The sequence below is a fragment of the Lathamus discolor genome, chromosome 4 (assembly GCF_037157495.1).
Source record: "Lathamus discolor isolate bLatDis1 chromosome 4, bLatDis1.hap1, whole genome shotgun sequence".
In the NCBI taxonomy this organism is placed as follows: domain Eukaryota; kingdom Metazoa; phylum Chordata; class Aves; order Psittaciformes; family Psittacidae; genus Lathamus; species Lathamus discolor.
This window is the reverse complement of record NC_088887.1, coordinates 111,166,821-111,191,930: the sequence shown is the minus strand read 5'-3', so window position 1 is coordinate 111,191,930 and position 25,110 is coordinate 111,166,821. Positions and strand designations below refer to the sequence as shown.

General features: G+C 43.3%; 1 protein-coding gene across 4 annotated transcripts in view; it reads right to left on the bottom strand.

Annotated features, from left to right (window-relative positions):
- EXPH5 (exophilin 5) overlaps positions 1-24,893 on the bottom strand; it is a 37,774-nt gene extending 12,881 nt beyond the window's left edge. For 2 of the 4 annotated variants that reach the window (XM_065678641.1, XM_065678642.1), the window contains exons 1-3: positions 24,642-24,893; positions 7,188-7,345; positions 4,058-4,202 (exon numbers count right to left, since the gene is read on the bottom strand). In XM_065678641.1, the coding sequence (XP_065534713.1) occupies positions 4,058-4,202; positions 7,188-7,345; positions 24,642-24,760 (422 nt within the window). In that variant the 5' untranslated portion in view covers positions 24,761-24,893. Of the gene's footprint in view, positions 1-4,057; positions 4,203-5,042; positions 5,104-7,187; positions 7,346-7,911; positions 8,094-8,792; positions 8,892-24,641 lie in introns of those variants that run through there. The other 2 variants (XM_065678643.1, XM_065678644.1) reach the window with 2 other exon arrangements.
- Positions 24,894-25,110: the final 217 nt, after the last annotated feature.

The following is a 25,110-nucleotide window of genomic DNA, read 5'->3' as shown; positions in this document are numbered from 1 at the left end:
TAATGCTTCTACAACAAATTAAGATGGAAACTCATGTTTCAGAGTTTTCACAATGATTTCCTGCAAACCAAGTTCAATGTAATTCTGTGGCTTAACAAGTTACCTTAGTTTTAATTATATGCGTAACAAAAATGTGAAAGCTCTGTTAGAAGCTTTCTTCTCCAGCTTTACTGTGCAAAGCTGCTCTGCAATCCTTCCCACTTGATGCTGTGCTTGGTGTTGTGTTAATTGCTCCTTGCAATGAAGCTACACAAAGTAGACATGTTAGTTAGAAATGTCTTCTGATAGTCTGGGCAAAAATTAAATTTTCATTTGCACCTCTGGCACTATTCTAAATTCCTCCACCTCTTTGTTGTCACTTTCTTTCAGAAATAACTGGTCACTGCATCCTGCTTTATTTTCCTCCCTGCCAACTTACACAGACAAGGTTATTTTAATCTTTTCTCTAAGCAAATCCCTCCGCTTCCCAAACTGTGTCATTATTTTTTCTGAATTATTCCAAGTTTCTTTCAGCATTTCAAAATTGAAGTTTTGCTTCTTCGAGAGAAATATTGCATAGTTTTAAGGAAAAGTAATTCAGTTTCATTTTTGATTAAGGATACTGAGCAATGTTTATATTATTTTGCACACACATGCACATGCACATACACACACATAGCTGTAAACATAACTATTGTCCATGAACAGAAAAGAAGTTAAATTAATGCTTGAGCTCAGAAATATTCACCATCAGAAAAAGACTACTCCCTATGGAAAACAAGAAGTTATATTTTATATTTTTTCACTTATGTAATATATACCTTTTTTATGACAACCGAATGGAAGGTTAACAGTAAATGACAATTCTACTTACGAGTATCACTACTGGTAACAACACTATAAATCTAAGAATCAGCGGTGAATTAGTATTTTCACCGAGGCACCTGTCCGCCCCAGACCATCTCTGGGTTGTCTCATGTCAGAGTGCAATCTGTTTTCTTCTATACTGTTCTTACCGGTACTACATAAGAAGCCAGCTAAGCAACAAACACACAATGTAAACATGCTGAAAACACAATTTAACAGCATTTCTTTTCCAGTATGAATCATGCTTATGTATTAGAAAAGAATAAGGATGAATTCAAGAACCCCAAAAACCTTTGAACTAAAAGTGAGCAAACATTTCACTACCTTCGGACTAGTTACAAACCTTTTATTAGCATCTTCTGTGTCTCCGCATAAGAACACTCTTTTCTGCAGCTTCCATAACTTATTCTCACAGCAAAACACCACTGCAGCTGATGAAACTGTCTCTCCAGTACAGAAAGGACCCTCTAAACTGCCACTAATATTTATCCATTTCAAAGCTTCTGCCAGTTAGGCTTACTTACAGGATTTACAGTGCTGCCTCCTATTGTGTTTCACTAGCTCTCCAAAATAACTCTACCTGGTGAGAGGCAGATTATTTCTGTGCTTTGCCTATGCATAAAGCAAACCACATGCCAGGGCAACACCTAGCAGAGGGTGGGGGAAGTTTTCGACAGAGAGGCGTGACTAGAAAATGTAGCAATCAGCTCAGTTACACGTCAGGATTGACTTGTTTATTTTTCAAGCCGTGCTGGGTAAGAAATCAAAGGCATCTGAGGTGGAGATACAGTAAATTTTCTGTGGAAAAGCCAGGTAAACACATCAGCAAAGCTGATGCAATGAGTAGGCATGGTTAATTTTTCTTCCTTCTTAAGATATCACTTTGATGCTTAGCTTCCACAGCAAAGCCGAGACCTTCCCTTCTGCCCTGGCCACCTCACCTTGCAACAGCATACAATGTCCTTGAAATCTGACTCTCAGTTAGACAAGTGTCCCTTTATTCCTCAGGGAGGGCTGTAGTCCCGTGTTGGTATGTCCCAGCATAAGGGGCATTACCAGGAATGGTAAAGAGGAGGGAGCAGATGACAGGCAGGGACCAGTGTTACAACTTTGCACATTTCTTTTTTCTATCCTGCCTTGCCTTGCCTTGTAGGAGAATCCTTACCAGTAAACATCCACAAAGCTAACCTCATGGCCTCTATTCAAACCTCTCCCTAAATCTCCTCCTGCTTTGATACAAACACTCCACAATGGCAAGCTGCTCTGCTACAAAACCTATGTATCATAATTTCTTTAGAGGCTTGCATTCCCTGTCATTGTTTATTACAAGCTGTTCCTTGTCTTAGCATAATGCCAACTAGGAGCCTCAGGCATGGACTGGAGACTCACAGAGTGAAAATCAGCTATTTGTGCAAAAGATACTGCAGTTTCGTACTTAGATTTCATAGCACTGCACAATGCACCTTTATCTATGATTGCCAGACCCAAGCATTACCCTAGGATGAACACAAAAATATTTCATTCAGGTGTTGCTGACATATAGGACCATACAAGACAAGTTAGAAGAAAACAGTCAGCCTAAGTAGCCTGAGTGTAGTTTCATCCCTCTGAACAGCAGCGTTAATGGTCATGGCAAGGAAGAGGGATGCTTTTCAAACAGCAGCTCTGGCACTGCATATGAGACAATCTTTGGTTCAAACCCAGCTGAAACCAAAGCCCTGACGAAGCATGGAAGACAATAGTACTGGAGATACACCCTGTTTGTCCAGCTAGAGCCAAAGCTGCAGGCCTGCCTCTAGGCTGCCTTTGGTTGGAAATGGTGGGAACTGGTGCAGCAGAGCTGCCTGGGGCCACTACTCTGTGCCGTGGCCTGGGAAAGCTACGCTTTTCTGTTGTATCACAGCCATAGGGCACCAGATCTCCATACGCAGTACACCTTACACTCTTGAGAGAAAATTAAATAGAATACAGCCACTGCTAAGTCTTGAGGCTTTCAAATGCTTAACGCCAGTGCAGAGAAACCTCAATCCATCCCACTCCTACCAGTTTGATGCCAGTGCCAGCAAGAGATGACCAGAGCCTTGAGAGGGATCACAGGTCAGCAGGAGAGCACCTGAAGAGCAGCACAAAGGAATTCCAGCCACTTCAGCCAGTAAGTCAGCTTCATCAGGGACCCAGTTTAAATGCCTCTGTGCAAATGCATGTAGCACAGGGAAGAAGAGGAGTTAAAATGTGTGCATGCCTGCAGGGCTATCATCTTATTGGCGTCATGGAGATGTGGTGGGGTGGCTACTATGACTGGAGTGTTGGAATGGAAGGATACAGACTCTTCAGGAAGGTCAGGAAGAGTAGATGAAAAGGGGGTGACACCTTCTATGTCAGTAATCAGCTGGAGCACATGGAGCTCCATGAGATAGGAGATAGGAGGAGCCCCACATTCACAACCCCTGGTCCTCATGGGGGATTTCAACCAGCCTGGTGTCTGCTGGAAGGACAACAAAGGAGGACATAAGCAATCCAGGGAGTTCCTGGAATGCATCTATGATAACTTCCTTCTCCAAGTGAGAGAAGACCCAAAGAGGAGAGGTGCTGTGCAGGACCTTGTTTTCATGACAACCAACAAGGAGGGGCTGGTGGGGAATGTGCAACTCAAGGGCAGCCTTGGCTGCAGTGCCCATGAAATGGTGGAGTTCAAGATCCTTAGAACAGTGAGGAGGGTGCACAGCAAGCTGGCTACCCTGAAATTCAGGAGAGATGACTTCGGTCTCTTGAGGGATGTGCTTGGTAGACTACCATGGGATAAAGCGCTGGAGGGAAGAGGCTAGAAGTGTTCAAGGCCAGGTTGGATGGGGCTTTGAAAAATCTAGTCTAGTGGAAGGTGTCCCTGCCCATGGCAGGGGGCTGGAACTAGATGATCTTTAAGGTCCCTTCCAACCCAAACCATTTTATGATGCTATGATTGTACAAAAACTGAGTAAAATAGATTGAGTCACAAGACCTTAGGTACTATTTGCCACTTAGTCCTCATTCTTCTGACACAGAACAAATAATCTCTCATTACATAACCAAGCAAAATCCCAGTCATTCCAGTGAGGTAAAAGGCAAGAGACTGAAAAAATAATTTTAACAAAGTTTTCTAACAAAACACAGAACAATTATTAGACTTTTTTAAAGCTGGAAATAATGTATGTATGTTCTGATCATAGCTCACCGTGGTTGCTTCTGAGTCTGGTTTTTCCTTGATTTTCTAAAGGAGAAAAGCCAAGCAAAAGGTGATCTGAACCCCAGAAAGGAAGCCGAAGTGTTCTTTTGTGCTTGAGGATTTGTGCAGGACGGCATTTTTAGTTCCTTATGATCTAAAAATATTACAAAAATTTGATTTGTTTCAAATTCTCACAAATGCAGTGTTAAAATGCTTTAAAAAAAAGTTAAAACTTTTAATGTTTTAACATTAAAAATTTTTCCTTTGCTTACCTTTTATGCCAGGCAAATGCAGTTTTATTGACATTTTGGACAGACTATGTGACATGCAGGTTTGTAATGACTAACTAGAGGATTAAGAGAAAGATAAACAGGTCTAAAGATTCAAAAAGTATCTGGTTTTAGGCAACGCACGTGAGATAGATGAGGCTGCCTTTCAGAAAGTGATCGGCACTCAACCATTTGCAAAGCAGAACCGTTTTAAAATACAGGCAAATTAGACATTTGAAAATTGAGGCACCCACCATCATTAGTCACTTTCTTTTCACCTTTGTAAGAAATATAAAAATGGCAACCCTGAATATACTCTGGTTTAATAGACTGTAATTTAACTACATAACAGTAATTCAGACTAAGGTGCCGTAATTTAACTCCATAACAGTAATTCAGACTAAGGTGTCTTCTTGTATCATATAATTCTTTATGATGGGATTTCCATACCTATTGAAGCACATGCATTCTGTTGCAACCTGCATATAAGAACTGATTTTAAAGCCAAGGTATCATGAATGATTTCTTTGGGAAGGTTAGAATTTGATTTCTTCAAATGGAACACAAATCCATCTGCCTGTAAAAGCAGCTGGCAATTTTCTGTGAAGGAGAGGATGACTATTGCTCACAGATTAGGGGAAGAATCTCCAGGGTCTGCTATTAATACATGCCATGGGAAACAGCAGGACATGAGGAAAACAAGACTCAAAAATAAGATACTAAACCTTTTTTTCCTTTTCTTCATCTTTTCACATATCTGAAACAATACAACAGCCTGAAAATGGCTTATCCAGTGACTGCAGGAGAAAGCAAAGCCAGAAATGAGAGCAAAGTGTCACTGATAACAACAGCAAGGGGCAGCATTTTGGACCTAGTCCAAACTGCAGTAATTCATGTCACGTGATTTAAATCCTGTGTGATACATAGGTTTCTCTTCAGCAACAATCTCTGTGTATTACAGAATGCTACATCCTTCCCCTCTTTCAAAGCCTAACCTCTTGGTGGCATTGTTTGACTTGGCAATGAAGCTGACATCAGGAGAGTCCTTACAGCACTCTGACATGGACAGGATGGTCTAAGTATGTTGACAGAGGAAGGCTGGTGGGTAGAAGTAGTACTTTTTATTAAGCCAACTTATACAGTTGGAAATATCAGACAAGCCTCTGAGGCACACAACCCCTTCTGCAGATCTGAAATAGAAACAGCATCTTTCAACATTTAAAACCAGAGAACAATTACACAGAGTTTAGTTAACTAATGCATCAATTAGACCATCTCTAAAAGACAAAAATAGTAGGTAGCTGTGCACTAGAGGGGATGTGAGGAAAGGCAGAGTTCTGTTCTGAGTAGGTCTGTAGCATCAGAAAAATTTTTAGGATTTCACTTTTCTTTTGCAATGCATAATTCTGCTTCCAGTTCATAAGCACAAACAGAAAGAACTTAATGAAAAACATGAAGAAATGTGAATGGAATAAAAGCATATATAAGACTAAAACTATCTGGATGGAAGATTAGAAAGACAGTACAGAATACCCTGCTTGGTATAGAGACACCATGTTTCTTGTGCATATTCATTTTGTATGGGCAGCAGAACCTGTGAAATAAAGTCTCCGGAAGTTGCTTACTGGTCAGCCCAGCTTTCCAGGCTTTGTCACCCATCCTGTCATGCCTTTAGCCCAGCATTACCAAGAAGAGTTTTCCACTGATACAATCAAACCTCTCCCCCAAACCCAGATCACCTACTTACTCCAAATGTCATTTAGGTGCTTCTACTTTCTTTAAGAAAACTAGATAAAAAAGTCTTTTTGGGTTGGTTTTAGCTTGGATAGAGTTATTTTTTCCTATAGTAGCTCGTAGAGGGCTGTGTTTTGTGATGAGAGCAGTGTTGTTAACACAGGGATGTTCTAGTTACTGCTGAGCAGTAACTAAAGGGTCAAAACCTTTTCTGCTCCCCACAGCACCTCACCAGCAATAGGCTGGGGGAGCACAAGGATTTGGGAGGGGGCACAGCTGGGACAGCTGACCCCAGCTGACCCAAGGAATGTTCGACACCATATGGTATTGTGCTCAGCATAAAACCCAGGGAAGAAGAACGAAGAGGGTACATTTGGAGTGATGGCATTTGTCTTCTCAAGTAACTGTTACACATGATGGAGCCCTGCATTCCTGGAGATGCCTGAACATCTGCCTGACTGTGGGAAGTGGTGAATGAATTCCTTGGTTTGCTTTGCTTTTGTGCACGCCTTTTGCTTTACCTGTTGAACTGCCCTTATCTCAACTTGTGAGTTTTCACACTTTCACCTTTCTGATTCTCTCCCCTGTCCCACTGGGGAGGGAGTGAACAAGCACCTCCATGGTGCTGAGATGCCAGCTGGGGTTAAAACCATGATATTTTTGTGCAAAGTAATCATTGTTGCTTTGATTGGGAAACCACCACTATATTTACTAAAACTACAGCAACTTCATCTTGATTAAGAAAGAAATCTTTTACAGTGAGGACAGTCAATCACTGGAACAGCCTTCCCAGGTACATAGTGGAGTCTCCATCACTGAAAGTTTGCAAGATGTGACTGGGCAGGGTGCTAGATAATCTCATCCAGGCTTCCTTTCTCAAAAAAGGTTGAACTAGATAATTTTCCAACCTGGGCCAAAAGAATATCAGGGATTTTCTGTTGTGACTCCCAGCTGTGTTTTTAACAGAATTGGCTTAAAGAAACAGTAATTTTGAAATACATCTTTGGTAAAACTTTGACATGAGAAGAAAACTCACTGCAGTTTCAGAAACTCCTTAGCTACTATACTCTGAAATCCAAGACACTGGCTTGGTGACCATTATCATATAGATAAGGAAATGGAAAAATGCAACTCACCAGTGTTTCTGCTCTTCCTTAGCTGATGTTCCAGTGGTGGTTTTAGCATCCTATTGACATCAACATAATTGTGAAATTTTTGTCTTTGCATTTCTTGAAACCATTCTCCGGTCACCCCCTGCAGCCCCGTTTCAGACCTCCTTCTCTTCAGAAGTTTGCTAGAAAGTGAAAAAAAAACCAACAGCAATTTTTTAAGCCATTTTTGGTACTACAGGCACATCATTAGGAACTCTCCCTGTTGTTCATTTAAGTATTTACAGTATATTTCTACACGTAATGACTTTTTAAAAGATACAGTAGGACACAATACATTCACAGCAATCACATAAAAGTTTTAGTGACAGCAGAATTCTCCAGCTTAACAATGAGATTACGTGACCAAGTTAAGTGGACAACTCATATGCTTGCAATATTATCTGGCCTGAAGAAGTGCATCCTTCTTCCTTGCAAAAATGAGGTAATAATTCATAAGCATTATAAAGCTAATTGAAAGTAAGATTAAGTTCAGTCAATAATTGAATTAGAATAAATAATAACAGTGCAATTCTTGAAATATTTATTCACTCATTTAACCAGAAGCAGCAACGAGAGGAAACTCACTGAAGGCCCTGACGGTGAGGTGCCCACCACACATTTTCTATGTAAAGGAGAGTATTAAATTGTAAACTCAGCTAAGAGGTATTCGTGCAACATGTTCAACAAGTTTATCACATTTTCCTCTTACCTTGTTGCATAGTGATTCTGCCTGTGTTTAGTAGGTAGGGAAGCAACTAATAATGAATATAAACGTTCTGCCACACAGAGGCAAAGCCTGAACAAATTACATGCATGTGGCTGCAACTGAAGAAGCTCTTTAATAGCAAGTTTGGGTTTTAGACCAAGAGGTCACAGGAACAAATGGTTTATCTGGACACAAAAGAACAAGGCACAGTTGCAAAGGAGTTGGAACACTGCAACGGACATGCAAAGTTACTGGCTTTCAAATTACATTACACAAGTGCCTGAAGTGCAGATGCAAACGCAGCGAATCCACGCCCCAAGTGATTGTGATGGCAACAGAACAAGACTTTGTGCACAGCCTGTAGAGGTAATGCCAGTGTTTTAGCAAGGCTTTCATGTAAATCTTCCACCTTAATCAGTGGTAAACCCCATGTCTAGGCATACAGATGCTCTCAGAGAACATAAATTATTTCAGTTATCAATTTAAATAAAAAACGTATTCTCTGAGACAGCACTACTTCATGAAACAAAATTAAATATCCAGTCTGGAAACTGATGTATTTCCATTTGGAACTGATACAGGGGATATTGTCAGTACTAGCACCTCCCGTTCATCTGGTGGCCTCTGAAGAACACGAGAGCAGGAGAGAGACATTTTTGGTACATGACTAAATGTTTCCCTTGCAGAAGACTACACAGGCACATGCACAAGTCCTAGCCATTTGCAATAAACTTATTACAAAGGCAAAAATGTTAATCATCACAGATATTACCACACCATGGGAGTGACTAAGCACCATAAACGCCATCTGCAGCATAGCAGTAATGGGAAACAGCAGGAGGTGATGAACAAAGTGCTCTCAGGAGCCAGCTTCATGACCTCACTCCTGTGGCCTTAGCAAAGGGGATCCAAGAGGAGCAAAAGCTCACTGCCAGGCATGCGGTGTTCTGGGAGCTGCGGCAGGCACAGCCTTTGCCCGGAAAACAAACCCTCGGCCGCTTCGCTGGAGTGCCGACGTGGAGACCATCTCGCACAACCGAGCCCTGCGGGGTTTTAAACCCCATCCGGAACGCCCCAGGGCTCCTTCGGACGCCTCGCTCGGGATCCGGGCCGGGCCGCCGCGCCCGGGTCCGCTGGTGGGGCGGTACCAGGCGCCACCTGGCGGCGGCAGCCGGGGTGACACGGGCGCGGTGCGGAGCGGCAGGTGGCGGCCAGCACCTCCGCTGGACGTGCCTGCCTTACACGGGAAGGGAAACACCAAATCCCACCCCGCGTGCTCCAGCTTCGACCGCATCAGGCGTCGCATGAACGTGCCTTTGGCCGAAAAGCGTATTAAAAATCCTGCACAAACACTGACATTGATACTTAAACCCTGTGAAGTCTTTACTGGTACGTGCTTGGCATTATCTGGAATCATTATCTGTGAATGTGCTGCTTTGGAATTCTGCTGTCATCCCCTACTCGTGAAATAAAGCCTTTAAACTGCTTGTGCATATTTATATTCACACACGCACATGCAGGCCCATATATTGAGCTCAACAGATGTAGTTATGTGAGTACCGAATAATATTAATACGATACATCCTATGTAATTGCTATATCGCATGACTATTACATATTTCTCATTTGTGATGACTCCCAGCCAAACCACATCATTTCCCTGTATGTCTGCTCTGTCAAGTCTGCATGCCCCCTCATGATACTAAGGAACAACAGTTGGGAACTGGAGGAAAGCCTGTCTCAAGAAACAATTACAGCAGAAGATGGTATCTACAGTCAGTATCACAATGAACTTGCCTTTAAGGCAGCGCTATTGTTACTTGGATTGTAAATTATGTATTGAGACACTGCTCTGTAGGAGTGTCAAAACACCTAATGCCCTCTAAACCAAATGTATTAATCCTGCCTCCCTGCCTGCTCCATCCATCCTTCCTCCTCGTTTCTCTACAGCCACTTTGGACACTTGGAGGAACTTCCTTCTGAGAGGAGACAGCATCATTGTGACTGGGAAAAGTACCTGTAAACTGTTGCAACTTTAACATTAAAGGCAACTCCACTCCCAGGATAACTTACAGAAGACTACTCCACAAACTGGAGGAGGCAGCAATCCTAAATGACCTCACAGGCTACACCTCGTTACCTTTTCCCATCTATTATCCTACACTAATCCTACACTAATGAATCACTCAGGAGCAAATCCTTTGCACTGTTTTTAAAAACATCTCTTCCTTATTGGCACAAGGATGTCCCAGTATTTCTTACACAGACATCTCCAGGGAAAAGCTAACCTAGATGTTTGTATGTACTAGACTTTCATGTGGGTTATCATAAATGTTGTGAAAAGAGCTGTAGCCTCCCTTTGCCACTTCCTGTTAGGATAATAATGAGCTTTAATTGCTACTGTAAGAGGAAAGGTATTTTCTCTACCATCTTTATCCTGAATATAAAGCAGAAGGCAGGTGTGCGTGTGCGAGGTAGCATAAACTGGGTTGCCAGATAGGACGTCTGGGGGCATCTCTGCCATTTACAGGGGACAGAGGACTCAATCCCAGTGCACCAAAGCAGAAATGATGATTTCTATTGATTTCAGCCAAAGCAGGATCTGGCCCTATAGGACTCTTAGCACATCCTTCATGGGAGAACAAAGGACTCTTAGCACACCCCTTACGAGAGAACATACACACAGCAACCACAGAGCATGACGAATTGCACTGGGTGAGCGATAAGCAGACCAGTATTTGCTCATTGGATCAAAGCTCTCCATGTCTAAGAATGCAAGGCTGAAAGGACTGTGGATAGAAACACGGCCAAAAGCATAGACACAGGACACGTAATTTGCAAAAACAGATACCTAAAACAAGCTTATGTTATTTTGTTAGTATTCTTTACTTTGTCAGTGAGAAAAGGCTAGAGATGTTAAATAATAGTGCCTGAAGAAGCAGTTTGTTCCTAATTTTTTTGATTCAGTTTATCACCTTCCCCCTGCTTTATACGTTATGCCGCCCTGGTGAACTGTGCATCTCTATCATTGCTCTGGCCAGTTAATTTTCTAGAAAACTCTGTTATCACAGCCACGGGTAGCTCTAAAATGCATATGCAAGAATATTTTCTAATAGTTCCTTTACATTTTATAAAAATAATTTAAATACATTCAAACCATCATCTTCTTTGAAAAATAGAAGAAATATTACTGACAATGGCAAAGACTACCACAGCTGAATTAATCAGAGAAAATTACCATCTGCCATTTCATATAAACATGTAATAGAAATAACAACAACATTCTGGTTTCCAAGGTGCCAGAGAAACTCTTGTGGCAGGTTAATCCTACCAGGAAGAAAAATAATGATACATGAAGCTGAGATACTCTTTCCTAGCACATCAGACACACAATAGATCTATTTTCTAAGGCTGACTTTATTCTTACTGGCTCATATATTTTTACTCACATTAAAGCAATCATTTGTTTTTTTCTTTCTTACTGTTTTCTTTTGGCTACTGCTACTAAAGCAAATCAGCTTCATTATTACACATAAAGCATTATGCAAAAGTAGGTGAATCAGAGAGGAAAACTGACTCCCATGTTTTGGTCGCGCACGTTACAAAACAATGTAAAAAGATCTAACTGAAAACACATTTATTTTTTCTTCGGCTTTTTTATTTGTAAACTTAACCATTTCTCCAGTAATTCTCTGAAAAAATAAGGTTTCCTCTATTTTGATGAAAAGTGTTGGCAATAATGCTTGAATCTCATCTGCTAGATTGTTGCTAATCAACCACTCCAATTTAGTTTTCCCTTCTACCAAAATACTAATTTTCTATCTAAGTCTTCATCCTTTTCATTAGTATTACTGCTGCTGTCATTTTTGTTATTATGCATTGATTTTATAATGCTCATTAACCCACTAAGTTGCTTTCAGAAGATGTAATAGTCTGAGTATGTAACCAATAAAACTAAAATTGCATATGGGCAAAGAGGATGTGCCACAACAAGGAAGACCAAAGAGTGTGTTGATTCAGTGCTTCTTTCTGACCATGACCCAAATACCAATAAATGTAGTGGAAGGACTTTCACTGTTCTGAACAGGCACCAGGTCAGGCTGCTGGAGAGTCACATAGTGGTGACACCCCTGGATGGGAAGGAGTAATTGGAAGTGTTTTCCATCCCACTTTGACAGACATATCAAGTGGCCAGCTCACAATTATCCCTAAACATTTAGATTTAGGAAACATGCAAAATCAGGAGATGGAAGCATAGAGAAAGTGAAAAGGGAATTAATTTTCTCTAGTTTTTCCTCCCAGATGTACTTTTAATAGGCAGAAGTACTTCAAACACAAAGATACCACTTCTGCACATGATTTTGATATCCACCTTTTCAAGCAGCAAGTAGCGCTACTTGGGCAGATAGCTGCAAACAGTAAATGTCATTTTGTCCCCAGAACACTTTTCTGACAATAGACATCAGAATCACACATTAAGTCCCTTCATGTGTGTCAGGAATGCAGGTAGTGAATATGCGAGTTAAAGGCAGAACATCTTTTCTGCCCTTGCTGAAGTTCCACCTCATCTGCTCATGAGGAACACCCTTCCATTTCCACCTTTCTCCTTTTTAAGTAAAAAGTAGAAGAAATCACAAAATCTGACATTATTACAGCAGCAGACACATTCTTTTAAATTAAAGTTGATCACCTGCTTTAGGATAGCCTAATAGGGTGGCAATGTGGGTATTCATTACATACAATCCACAAAGACAGTGAGACTGTTGGCATATGTGAAACATTCTCATCGGACTTCCACTGTGCGTTGAATAAGTCTTTCCACTCTGTAACTCACAGTCATAGAATCATAGAATCATAGAATAGTTACGTTTGGAAAGGACCTTAAGATCATCTAGTTCCAACACCCCTGCCATGGGCAGGGACACCTCACACTAAACCATCTCACCCAAGGCTTAGTCCAACATGGCCTTGAACACTGCCAGGGACGGAGCATTCACAACCTCGCCTTGAACACTGCCAGGGATGGAGCACTCACAACCTCCCTGGGCAACCGATTCCAGTGTCTCACCACCCTAACAGGAAAGAATTTCCTCCTTATACCCAATCTAAACTTCCCCTGTTTAAGTTTTAACCCATTACCCCTTGTCCTGTCACTACAGTCCCTGACGAAGAGTCCCTCCCCAGAATGTCTTCTGTGTCCACAATTTTTAACTAAACCACCTTCTGTATAGGGACTAAGTTACCTCTTTTTTTCCCCAAAGCATTAACTTCTCATATTAAACTATATCAAATGAATACACTGCAGCTCACTTACTCTAGCTGCTATTTTCCTTCACCGAGTCTAACACTCCATTTCTCCTTGAAGCTTTTGTCTGTTCCCCTGGGCAAGAGCACAGACTGACATTTTCCTTGAAACAGAAACCTAGGAAATGTTGTAATGGCAAGGATGAGGTTTGTTCTTGTCCTGACCACATAACTGCTCTCTGCACTGGAAGCTCAAGAATCAGAGGTTCTCATTAAAGATCAGAAGTTAGGAGCTCAATGACTGTCTTCATAAAATTGAGTTTTTAAAGAACAGAGCATTGAAAATTGGAATCAGCGGATTAACAATCCACCTCAAGCTGTAACAATGCCTCAAAACATTACTTTTAACGTGAAACTATTTCTGTAGCAGCTACCCTGGGTTTACAGTGAAAACATTATTTCAGCCCTGCTGGAGAAAATAGAAAGGGCTGTAAGTATGTATCTTTTAATTAAGTTTATACATACTTAGAATATGAAAGCTTATAGTCCTTTGGGCTGCTGGTCAACAAGAGTGAATGAGGTAAAGTACCTCTAGTCATGTCACAGCTGTTGTGACTCCCCAGTTTGGGCTGACTCTCTGCTATTTCCTCTACAGTGAGTGCAAAATAGGGGGAAGCTCCATTCTGAGAATGTTTTACAGCTGATTTACAAACTACCTGTACAGGCTGAAAATAACAAGTGAAAAAAAAAGGGTGTTACTTTATTATGCTGTCAATACTCACAAGCTACCTACTCATATTATATGGTAATAACAAAACAAATCCAAGATGCAATGGAAAAGAAAGCTACCTATCATTTTTAAAGTGTCACATAGCTTCTAAATGGTAGTAATTAATATCTCTAATGAGATGACTTTATTAGTAGGAATTTCTATTAGCATTAATATATGCTAATAGGTGCAATGGATATAATTTTCCATGTAAACATTCTGATTTGTTTTCAGGGACAGATATAGTCTCAATCCAAAAAACAGAAATCAGTTTTGGGCTCCTGAATTTCTGTCCCGGAAATGTTACACAGAAATACAGATATACACCATGTGTGCCACATAATGGGGATCGGGTTTTCTTAGGTCTCTCAATAAACCCGAAGCTAATGGTTAACAGCAGACATATTTACTCTACCAGGGTAGAGCTGCTAGCTGATTGTGAGACACTTTATAAATATTGATAGCATGTAAAGAGACAGCCATCTACACAAGTAATTTACAGCGCAGCATTAGAAATTTAACTGCCTTACAAAGACGTACAATGCAGGTGCCATTTCTCATGTTTCCGTATGACTTTCTATATGCAAAACCTTTTCTAGGTAACAATAGAAGGAGAAAAACAAGAGACGAGACACAGGCCAGTTGAGAACTCTGAATGAGGGAAATTGGTTTCAGATTAAGACCAAGGTCTCCTCCCTGCAAGCAGGTTTGTATGTGATAGTGCATGGGTCTAGACAGAGTTCTAAAGCTGAGAGGCTCCAGACTGGCTTAGACATTTATTTGTACAGAGCTAAGCTTGAAGCCTGGGGTTCTCAATTTGCGATCTCAGATAATTGTGCAGAATCTCACACAGAGCTGAGTTAATAGTTTTGGTCAACAGAAGACAGAAGGTCAGAGTGTACCTGCACACAGTTTATGTATTATTGTAACACTACAAAAGCCTCATTTACATTACTTTAAATTAATGTAAGCTCTAGAAGTTTACACAGTGGATGTTTTTCATCTGGAAATACAATGCTTATATACTTACACAGATCCTCTACTGTAGTATCATAGTATCTCATAATTTATCACAACTCTTTCACAGGCAATAGAAATATTATACTAAAATAATATGTTAAATATAATATTTATATGTATACAATTTTGCATATTTATATATTTTAGAACATAGAATTTTATAATGCAGGAAGAAATAGACATCAGAGCACCCCAGCCACATTGTTGTAGCTTTACTTGGTTGCAGCTCTGCACTCAGGCCCCTATACCTAGAAATCCAAAAGATATGGCAAGCAGAAATATTGTAGTTCTTCAATTATTCCAACCACAAATTAAGCTGTCTGTCATTTACGTGTACTTATAAAATGTAAACAGACCACACTTTTCATCATTTACTCTTAGCTTTTGTCTTGTGGTTTTGATGTGTTTGGTCACAGTCTGGTACTGGTACATACACCTATTTGTTTCTGATAAAAAGAATATAGTTTCTGGTAGGAGTATAAAATGCAGCCATTGAAATACAGCTTGTTACATTTAGCAGTGTTAACAAAATAGTCCAGCTGCAAAGGAGGATTAGAAATGCATTTCACGTGAACATTTAGATACACAAATCCTCAGGAAAAAGGCCCAATTTCTCCCTACTTGCTCTAATGCATTTCTCACATGAATTGAAGTAATTTTTCAATTTAACACAAGCACAGGAAAGGCTGAACTGAGGTCAGTCCTCAGTCTATATAGTCCTGTGTTAAAGTTATGGAACACAGAAGAAAAGGGGGTCTCTGTGCCCAAAGCTCAAAACTTTGTTGGGCCAAACTCCACTTGATTTGAAAAATAGATTCAAAGAGCAAAAAGGTTTTAAAGGATGATTAAATTTAGTACACATAAACTGGAGAAGAGAAGGCTGCGTGGAGACCTAATAGCAGCCTTCCAGTACCTGAAGGGGGCCTATAGGGATGCTGGGGAGGGACTCTTTGTCAGGGACTGTAGTGACAGGACAAGGGGTAATGGGTTAAAACTTAAACAGGGGAAGTTTACATTGGATATAAGGAGGAAATTCTTTCCTGTTAGGGTGGTGAGACACTGGAATCGGTTGCCCAGGGAGGTTGTGAGTGCTCCATCCCTGGCGGTGTTCAAGGCCAGGTTGGATGAAGCCTTATGTTGGATGGTTTAGTGAGAGGTGTCCCTGTCCATGGCAGGGGGGTTGGAACTAGATGATCTTGAGGTCCTTTCCAACCCTAACTATTCTATGATTCTATGATAAACCACTGGCAAACCCTAAACTTTACAGAAGAAAAGGAGATGGATGCATGCAATGTTTTTCAAATGCTGTCAAAACAGTATCTGATACAAACCAACGAACATCTGCTGAAGTCTTGACGTACAACCCAATAAGATTTGCTCTCAGCTATTAGCCAGGTTTCTCCAAGAGGTGTAAGTGCTGCATGTCTAGATGGACCCAAGAATCTGAAGTACTGCAGGGGACAAACCCAGAAAATGTCCACTGCCTTGGACTACACTGCAGAAAGCATGTGCTGCAGTCTTTGACAGAATTACAAGACACACATAACCTGAACACACCACTGGAGCATGGCTATGCCAGTACTGGGGGAGATATCCAGCCACTCTGAGTACGAACCAGACATGTTCCTGTGTAGCACCTTCTTGACTTCCTGGCACAACTGATTTCGTATATCTGACATATGTTCAGGACTTGAAGGTGTTGGGTCACACTGTGTAGAAGCTGTCAACACCTGAAAACATTTCTGGGGTCCTTCCAAGGCTGCTTGCTGCAGACTGATAGTTATTCCTTTCCTTACAGCAATGCCAGGCAGTGTGTGTTACACTTTACTGCCATTACCTTCCAGAGCCCCAGGGACTCTACTGCACGTGCCACTGGCATTACAAACACCTTTTAACAGCTATATATTAGGAAGCTGAGCTGATGTGAGAGTGAACACACTTTGGTGATGTTTTCAGCATTTCAGACAGTTCTCCATGCACCTCCATGATTTTTTGCTTACTTATTATGAGAAGCTGTCTTCTTCCACCTGATGGCCGTTTCCAATTCCCATTAATGTCAATCATTATTTTAACTTCTGCATTTGAATTATAGAGGAGACAGAGGGTGTTGAGAGCATAGAGACATTACCATTGGAAAGGACAAACCTGGGAAGTGCACAGACTTCCTACAAAGCATGTAAGTCCTTAACTGGGTCACAATTCCATAGAAAACCTAACAAAATTGAACTGCTCTGCATTCACTATTCCAGAATAATGTACTGTTGTGCCTGACCTATTTATTCTTGAAGCCTGGCCAATTTATCAACATAGACAAAGCTTAAATTAATTCTACTTTCACCGTTAAGCTTGGACTTCGAAAATACCCATGACCTTAATAGTAAGCCTTGGCTTAAATATCATCAGTCTCAACAAGTACCTTCTTTTTGGCATCCCCAGTGACATCAGCAAGTGGGCTAGATAATAGTAACAATAATAAACATTGTGATTTTAATTTTTACAGTATTTTGTCGCTTGAAAATAGAGACATTAGTTTGAGCCCTGGCAGAAAGGCTTTGTGCTCGGATGAGCATGGGTGAAAGTGCACCGAGTGCGTCCTTCCCCCTCCTGCCGCTGGGGCCAGCACTGGAATAGCAGAGCTGGTGGCCTCGGAGAAAGCCGTCGTGAAGACAGCCAGAGGCCTCAGCAAGGGCCACCCCTCTGCCCTGGGAGCTGCTTTCAAACAGAAGCTGTCCCACTGGGCCTTGCCCCAGCTGCAGCCCCAGACGTGTCCCTTGAACCCCGGGCTGATGTCCCAGCCTGGCCTCAGCCCGGCCACTGCACCCCTGTCCTGCCCGGCCATCACAGGGCGGCAGCTGACCCTGCTCACCATCACCAGGCCTGACCCTGACGTGACTTCGCAGCATGAGCTTGGCCCTGCATCATCACCACGGCCCTGCACCACAGTCACCGGGCTGTGGAGGACCTGGTTACCCTCACCAGGCCTGACCCAGGGCTGGCTCACCGCCAGCGGCTGGCCTTCACCCTGCCATCTCTGCCCTGCCCTGCCCTGCCGGCCCCATGGGGAGCGCCTGTGGCCCCGGTAGCAAAAAGAAATGCAGGTAGTGCACAACCACAGACCCTTCCAAGCAGAGCTGACCTAGAACGTGCTTCCAGGTCTCCACCACACACTCCGGACCCTGCCACTACACACAGTGTAAAAGAGCCCTGCTCTCAAACATGAAGAAGCTCAAAGCTTTGGAGGAAAGGACTGACCTTTCGTAACACTGAAATGAGTTTGCCATGAAACGGTAAGACCAACAAGCTGGCAGCAATGCCAGTTCAGACCTTGCTCTGTGGGCTTAAAACTGGAGTTACAGCACAGACGCTGGTTTAGTTAACTTGAATGCACAGGGCTAAAACCAATACAGAAAACGGCATGAGAAGCCCCAGTTCTTAACCCCAGGCCACACCACAAAATAGGATTATTAAAAACTAATGATGAGGGAAAAACTTGATACTCAACCAATTGCCTTTGGTTACAGTACACCCATTGGAACAAGTGGAGTCCCAAAGTGAGATCATTTACCAAAACGACTAAAGGTTTTAAAGTTACAATCGTGCCTGACATTTTTTTGCTTCTATTTACATTTCTTTAGCATATTAGTGCTTCAGGGCTTCAGGGACCTGTTTTCATAAGTGCTTACAAACCACTAAACATGCCCTGGCACAGTATCAGCAGTAAATAATAATAATATCACCTCCACAAACAAGAGCACTTGTGCCATGAAACATCCCGGGCGGAGTATCTCTTATGAAAGAATTTCTTTATTAATGCTTTGTTCAGGGAGGGAGCTCCGCTGGAACAACGATATACACAAGCGGTGCTGTCCTGGTATCCTGCTTGCTCTCCTCACTCCTGCACCTTATGGGTACTCTGGAGTTAATTCTAAGAAGTCTTTGTCATTATAAGAAGTTGGGCCCCAATCTAGATCTCTGCACCCAATAAGTTATTCCTAGTCTCCAGGAGGCTTCCAGAGGGTCAACAGGACTAGCTCTGCAAATAAACCAAAATAAAGGCTGCAATGTCAGACCCCCAAACCGTAAGCAAGACAAAATCATTGAAGCATCAAGAGGGCACTGAGTATGTCTGCACCTCTGCAACAAATGCTCTCGAGGTTATGACTATAGAAAAAGGCAAAAAATTACGTTCTCAGGCAGTGCTTAATTCCCACCTTCTATTGCCAGACCCATGATGGTAAATGTCAGTCAAGAGAATACAACAAGGAATTAATTGCAACAATGGACTCAGTAAATGATCTGCCATAAGGCTGTAAGAACAGCAATGTTCCTGCAACAAATAACTGCGTCGAAATGATTTGTTGTAGAGGCTGTCTAAAAGAAAGTAAGGAGGGGATTCATCTTTCCCACAAGAATCGTACGTTGTTAATGGGTCACGAGGAGAGGAGCAGTGAGTGGTGCTGACTGTACCTTCCAATTAATTTCTTCTGCTTTTCATCTTTAAATTTGAGCATAAATTAAACCAAACCTCTCCTTTGCTGCCATCTGTTCTCACAGTCATAAGTCTGTCATAGATCATGGATATTACACAAATAATAACAATAATAAAGCATAAATCAACCCAGGAATAAGCAAAACAAATTAAACCAACAGGGATGAATGCTCTTCTCTCCCAAAAACTCCATTTCCCTTCCCTCTTTTTTCCAATTCTTATTCAAAGACAGTGGCTGATGCCTAAGAAGTGCTTTAGAGTTGGTAATTTTTTTTTCACATTCTTCTTACTGAATAAAGAAAAAAATCCTTACACAATAGTTACTTCTCAAAACATGATCTAGCAGGTAAAGGGCTATTCAGGGAGTTAGGTCTATCTCCCTTTTCAGTGGCTCAGTCTCTCAGCTATTTCCAGTGTCTCGTTTGAAAGTGAAGAAAACAGTATGTCCCTTTTTCTCAAGGATTAATAAACTCAAATGACACAAGGCTATTTTATATAGTCATAATAGGAGCATTATATAAAATAGACAAATCTCCTAAATTAAAGATACTAATTGAAGATAATAATTAAAGAATTCAGAGCTCTTCTACCCTTTTAGATTCCCTATCTATCCACGGCTCTTCTGCTGTACCTCCCAACTGTTCATTCTTTGGACAACCTGCAAATGTACCAGCTGCCTGTTCCCATACCACAACCCCCTACCTGCTGCCTCTTTTAAGTGGCTGGTTCCATGTCTCCTGGCTCCTCTCCTCTCAGCTGCTTTCTCTGCCCTGGTGCTGTTTCAGTGGTGGAGGTACATCTCTGCACCCGGTGCTCTGACAGGCTGAGGCATCTGACAGGCTGAGGCATCGGGGCCCCAGAGCTGACTGGAAAGACACCTGCTTGGGCACTGTCCGCCTTTCAACACTGCAGAGGGAGGAGCTGCCTCGGAGATAAAAGGCAGCAGCTCCACCTCTGTCTCCCACAGCTTCATGCCCTATTGCTGCTGAACCTTCCTAAGGGACTGCCAGTCCCTCTGCTACCTGCAAGGCTATGAAGTGCTGTTCCGCAGAGATGGGAAGCAGCCAGACTCCCTTGTCACCTTTCCCCATTGGCTTCTTGGGGAAAGGACAGAAAAGAGAAGCACCTACAGGTTTGTTAAGCCTTTGGGACCTGGGACTCTGCATGCAAATATCAGCTGTCAATTCTTTTTGCATTTCTGTCCCTGGCAGCTACAGAACAAAGCTTGAGAACATGAGCCGGGTGCACCCTGAAGCCTTGAAACCAGAAATCAATTAAGACCTGAAATGTTTTTATATCATTATTTTCAGGCCCATTTCACTACATATGGGAAGTTGACCTGTGGTATTAATAGCTGTGCCTACAGCAAGTATTCACTGTGTCCTTATGGAAACTGAATTGCTCGGGAGCCATCTGAACATGATACTACCCTCTGAACATGGATTCCTTTCTACCTCCTCCTGGGCATCTAACTTCCTGGTCAATTCCTCCTGGGTGATTGCAATATTTGGAAAAAGGAACATTCTTCCACAGGCATCTACAAAATCATCGGTTTCATTAACCAGGCTTACTAAAACAGCATTTTGTGACTTGAGTTGGATTTCTGTCTTATTATATTATTAAAATTTTATTATAATTATATTATTATACGCTATTATTATAATGGAACAATGCATGTATATTGATCTACAGACTATATTCCATTTTTAATCCCACACTAATGCTTATGATAAGTTTTCTTCAAGTTGGTATTATGAATGAGGCTGGGTTTAATGAACAAGAAAAAATACTGAAGCTGGGTGTTTGTTAACCCAAGTCCAAAACTAATGTGTATTTTTTCTTGTAAATTATTAAGGACGCGATTAATAAGTTTCTAAATTATTTTTCAGTGCATATGGCAGTGAACACTCATGCGAGTTACACCAGAGCTGACTGTTGCTGCCCCTCTCGATCTGTTTCGTGGGAGGAGGAGTCCGCTACGAATGGTTTGCTGCTGCTCTTCAAAGCTACCGCTGAGGCGAGCCACGAGAGGGCACTGGTAAGGAGAAAACAAGGCGGCGGTCCCGGGAACCATCAGGAGCTCGGCACCCTGTCAGTGCCATGAGCAAAGGAAGGTCCGACAGGCCACACAGTTCGTTTCTGCATAAAAGGGAAGGCAAAACCGAAATGTCTTCCCAGCCAGTCTTAGAGGTCTGAAGCCTGCCAAGGGAACTGAGAAAGTACCAACGGTACCCAGAGGATGTGCTGGAGCATCAGGAGGAACAGGGAGAGACACCACAAAGTGGGGCCCGTAAATGTGCATGATTGACCACGTAAGCCACGCATTTCTGCTCCACACAAAGGCTATGGAAAGAAAGAGAAAGGGAAGTGGAGAAGGGTTGTATAAAGCAACTGGTCTTTTCCCAGAGAAGGCCCCCAAAATGCATTGAATTTCACAAAGGTGTGGGCTGGCTGAGTGAAGAGAGATGCAGTGGTTCTGTCAGGTTTCCAGTGTAGCTAAGCAGTAATAAAACAATAAAATATATATTTGTCTGGAAATAATTACTGTTACAATTCACTTAAGGAGGTCAGTATTTCATGCTGTGTTGCAACACATTTGTGTTTATGTGAAAATCTGCTCCCCTGAACCATGGCTGTCATTTGTTGAACATGATAAACCATGCAGGATGTCAGGTTTCATCTTTTGATCTTATTTCTGATTGTGTCTTTCAAAATGAACTGGTGTTAACATTTCTTTATATAACAAATTAAGCCTGTAAAAAGAGAAAAGCCTGCTCCTGGCTTTTTTTTTTCTTTTTTGTTATTCTAGAGTTGTATGTGGGAATGGATTTCAGTTTTTCATTGATCTCTTGAGAGATTTGCACACAGGTACGTGCTTGCTTGTATGACATCAAGCAGCACACACGAGATCAGTGCAGTCATTAGCACCTGACTTGTGGTCTGCCAGCAAATGCTTCATTCTCTGTCAGTCCAGCCTAGATTGGTCTATACAGGGACATGATATATTGTAAATTAAGATGGCCACTGAACAAACTTGACCAGTGAGCCCACTGGTTATTACTGACTTGCTCCCTGGCCCTGCCCAGATCCAACTAGCTCTTTTCAAAACCATGCTCAAGAGCAGTTTGCAGGACAACCCACTTCAGTGACTTCGCGCAAAAAAAGTGGTACTGATGAGACTCCTCCTTCCATTCCACAGCATCTCCTGTACGCCTCATTCGATTTGCAGCATCAGTCAAATAGCTTCAAAATCACCCTTGGAAAGCATCCCAGGAGCAGGCTGCCACAGTGCTTTTATTCTAAAACTTCTGAACTGAAAATAAAATGTGTACAAAGTTAATTATCAAAATAATAGTAATAAGTGACATAGAGCCAAGGGGCAGGCACATGGGACCAAGAGGAGCAAATGCAATTTGGGTTAGAGTCTCTGAAGCTCACTGTGGTCATATAGGAACTGCAGGATTTGGGCCTCCAGGGTGATCCCTGTTGTTATTACTCAGATTATAGTAGCACAGGGCAAATGCACACAGCCTGGAAGCTGTCTGCTCCTGATGAGAGTCCTCTGGCCTGAAGAGCTTCCAGTCTAAATAAGACCAGGTAGACAAGTGGAGTGAGAAAGAAAGCATTTTTATTAGACCCAAGAGAGATTAAGAAACTTGCCCAAAGACACACATACAAAGCCTTTGACAGAAACAGGGTTTAACCTAGATTTCACTATGGCGCCTTGATTCGTGAACATTTTGCCTATCTTGGGCTCAATGTCTAAATGCCTATTCAACTGAGACTTAAAGTAGACTCCATCTCAGTAAAGCATCACCAGAAACGTCCTATTATACCATGTTTGACTGCTTTTGCACAAGGAGAGACCACTTTTATTTAGAAAGTCCCAAGTTCACAGACAGAGAAACACAGACAGAGAAACAAATACAAATTTGGGGGGAGGTGAAAGCCTCGAGTTCAAGAACAGGCTATTGTTTCACAAGCCTCGGCACTAGAAGCCTCACTGCATTTGCTCCAGCTTTAGTCTCTCCCAGGGTTTTAAATCAGCAGCTATCCAGCCATGTAATTCTTGATACCCAGCAAAATATTCCTTTTTTGTTTTGGGGGGCGGGGGGGGTAGGGGTGTCATAATGGGAAATTAACCAAAGAAAGAAAGCTGATGCCAAATTATTGATGCAAGAAATTGCCAAACTCAACTCATGTCAGGTTCACATGCTGCAGAAAGCTAAGACAAGTTTTGTATTAAAGTCAGTGCTGACACCTAATGTTTAACCATGCCCATCATAAAAGCCACTTGAGTGAAATAAAAAATACACAGTACAAAAATGTACTTGACAGAAAAGTCACTCATTAACATTCCTTCTACATCTCACACGAAAGCATTGCTTGTGAGAAGTGCCCACTTGTGAATCTGGGAGGACGCTAGCTCTTACTTGCAGATTGCCCACAAGGTACCTCAAGTCTCATCTGCAGGAAGAGGTTACATCCTTTAATAACAAACGGCTCATTTCCCAGCATAATTTTTATTACGTCCTCGACCTTTGCTTTCACTAGCAACACCAGTAAACTTTCTGTTTCGGTGACTGCACACAGAGGAGATACAAGCTAGAAACAAGGTCAAGGACGTTCTATTTCTCCATATGGGTCATATAAGGTGCTGTGACTTGCGCACCTGAATGGAGAGGGGATTCGGTTAAGTCACTTGAGAGGGTCTCGGGAACAGCCTTTCCGCCAGGGGAGTGCCTGGCTTGGTTTCCAAACGCTGACAGGATCGGCCCCGGGCTCTGTCCGAGGGCTGCAGAGCAACCACGGTTCCCCCAGCAAAACTTCCCCGCCAGCGCTGTCTCTCTGCCGGGTACCAGCACTTAGCCTAACCCTCTGCCAGCCACACGGGGGAAGGCAGGGGTGGCCTCTCCCTCCGCGGGGAAGCGGCCGTGACTCAGAGCCGCCCCTGTCACAACACGCGTTCCACAAACGGCCGGTGCCGCAGACGCCCCGGCAGGACCCAGCAGCCTCGGGCAGAGAGCCCGGCCCCCTGCCCGCGCTGCCCCCGCCACCGCGCGCCCTGCCTCGCGGGGCAGCCCGCCCGCCCGCCCGCCCGGAGACCCCCCGCTCCCGCTCCCGCTCCTCTCAGCGGGTCCCCCCCCCGGCTGGGGCCGTGCGCCCTCCGCTCCGCGCCGCCACCCCGCCGGGGGGTGTTCGGCCTGGTACCTGACTCGGTCCTTGTCAGCCCGCCGGAGCTCCGAGTCCCTCTGCAGCACCTCCAAAACCGCGCGGGCTTCCTCCTCCTTTAAAAAGCTGAGATCTGGCCCCTGAGGCGCTGCGGTCATGGCGTTGCTTATGCCCGGGCTGGCGGGAGGAGGCGGGCGGGCAGCGCCGACCCCCTGCGAGCCTGGACCGACACGAGCATGGCCGAGCCCCGGCAGGACCGCGCAGGCCGGCACCGCCGGGACCCGCAGCCGCGGCCGCCCCGGCGCGCGTCGGGCAGCACCCGCGGAGCGGCAGCAGGCGCGGGCGCCGCCGGCGGGGCGGGGCGGGGCGGGAGCAGCCGCTGCCCGGTGCCCGCCCCCTCGGCCGGGGCCCGGGCGAGGCGCAGTCCCTGCGCGCCCGGCGCGGGGCTGGCTCGGCGCTGCCCGGCGGAGCGCCCGCCCGCGGGCCGCTGCGGGAGCCGCGGGGCCCG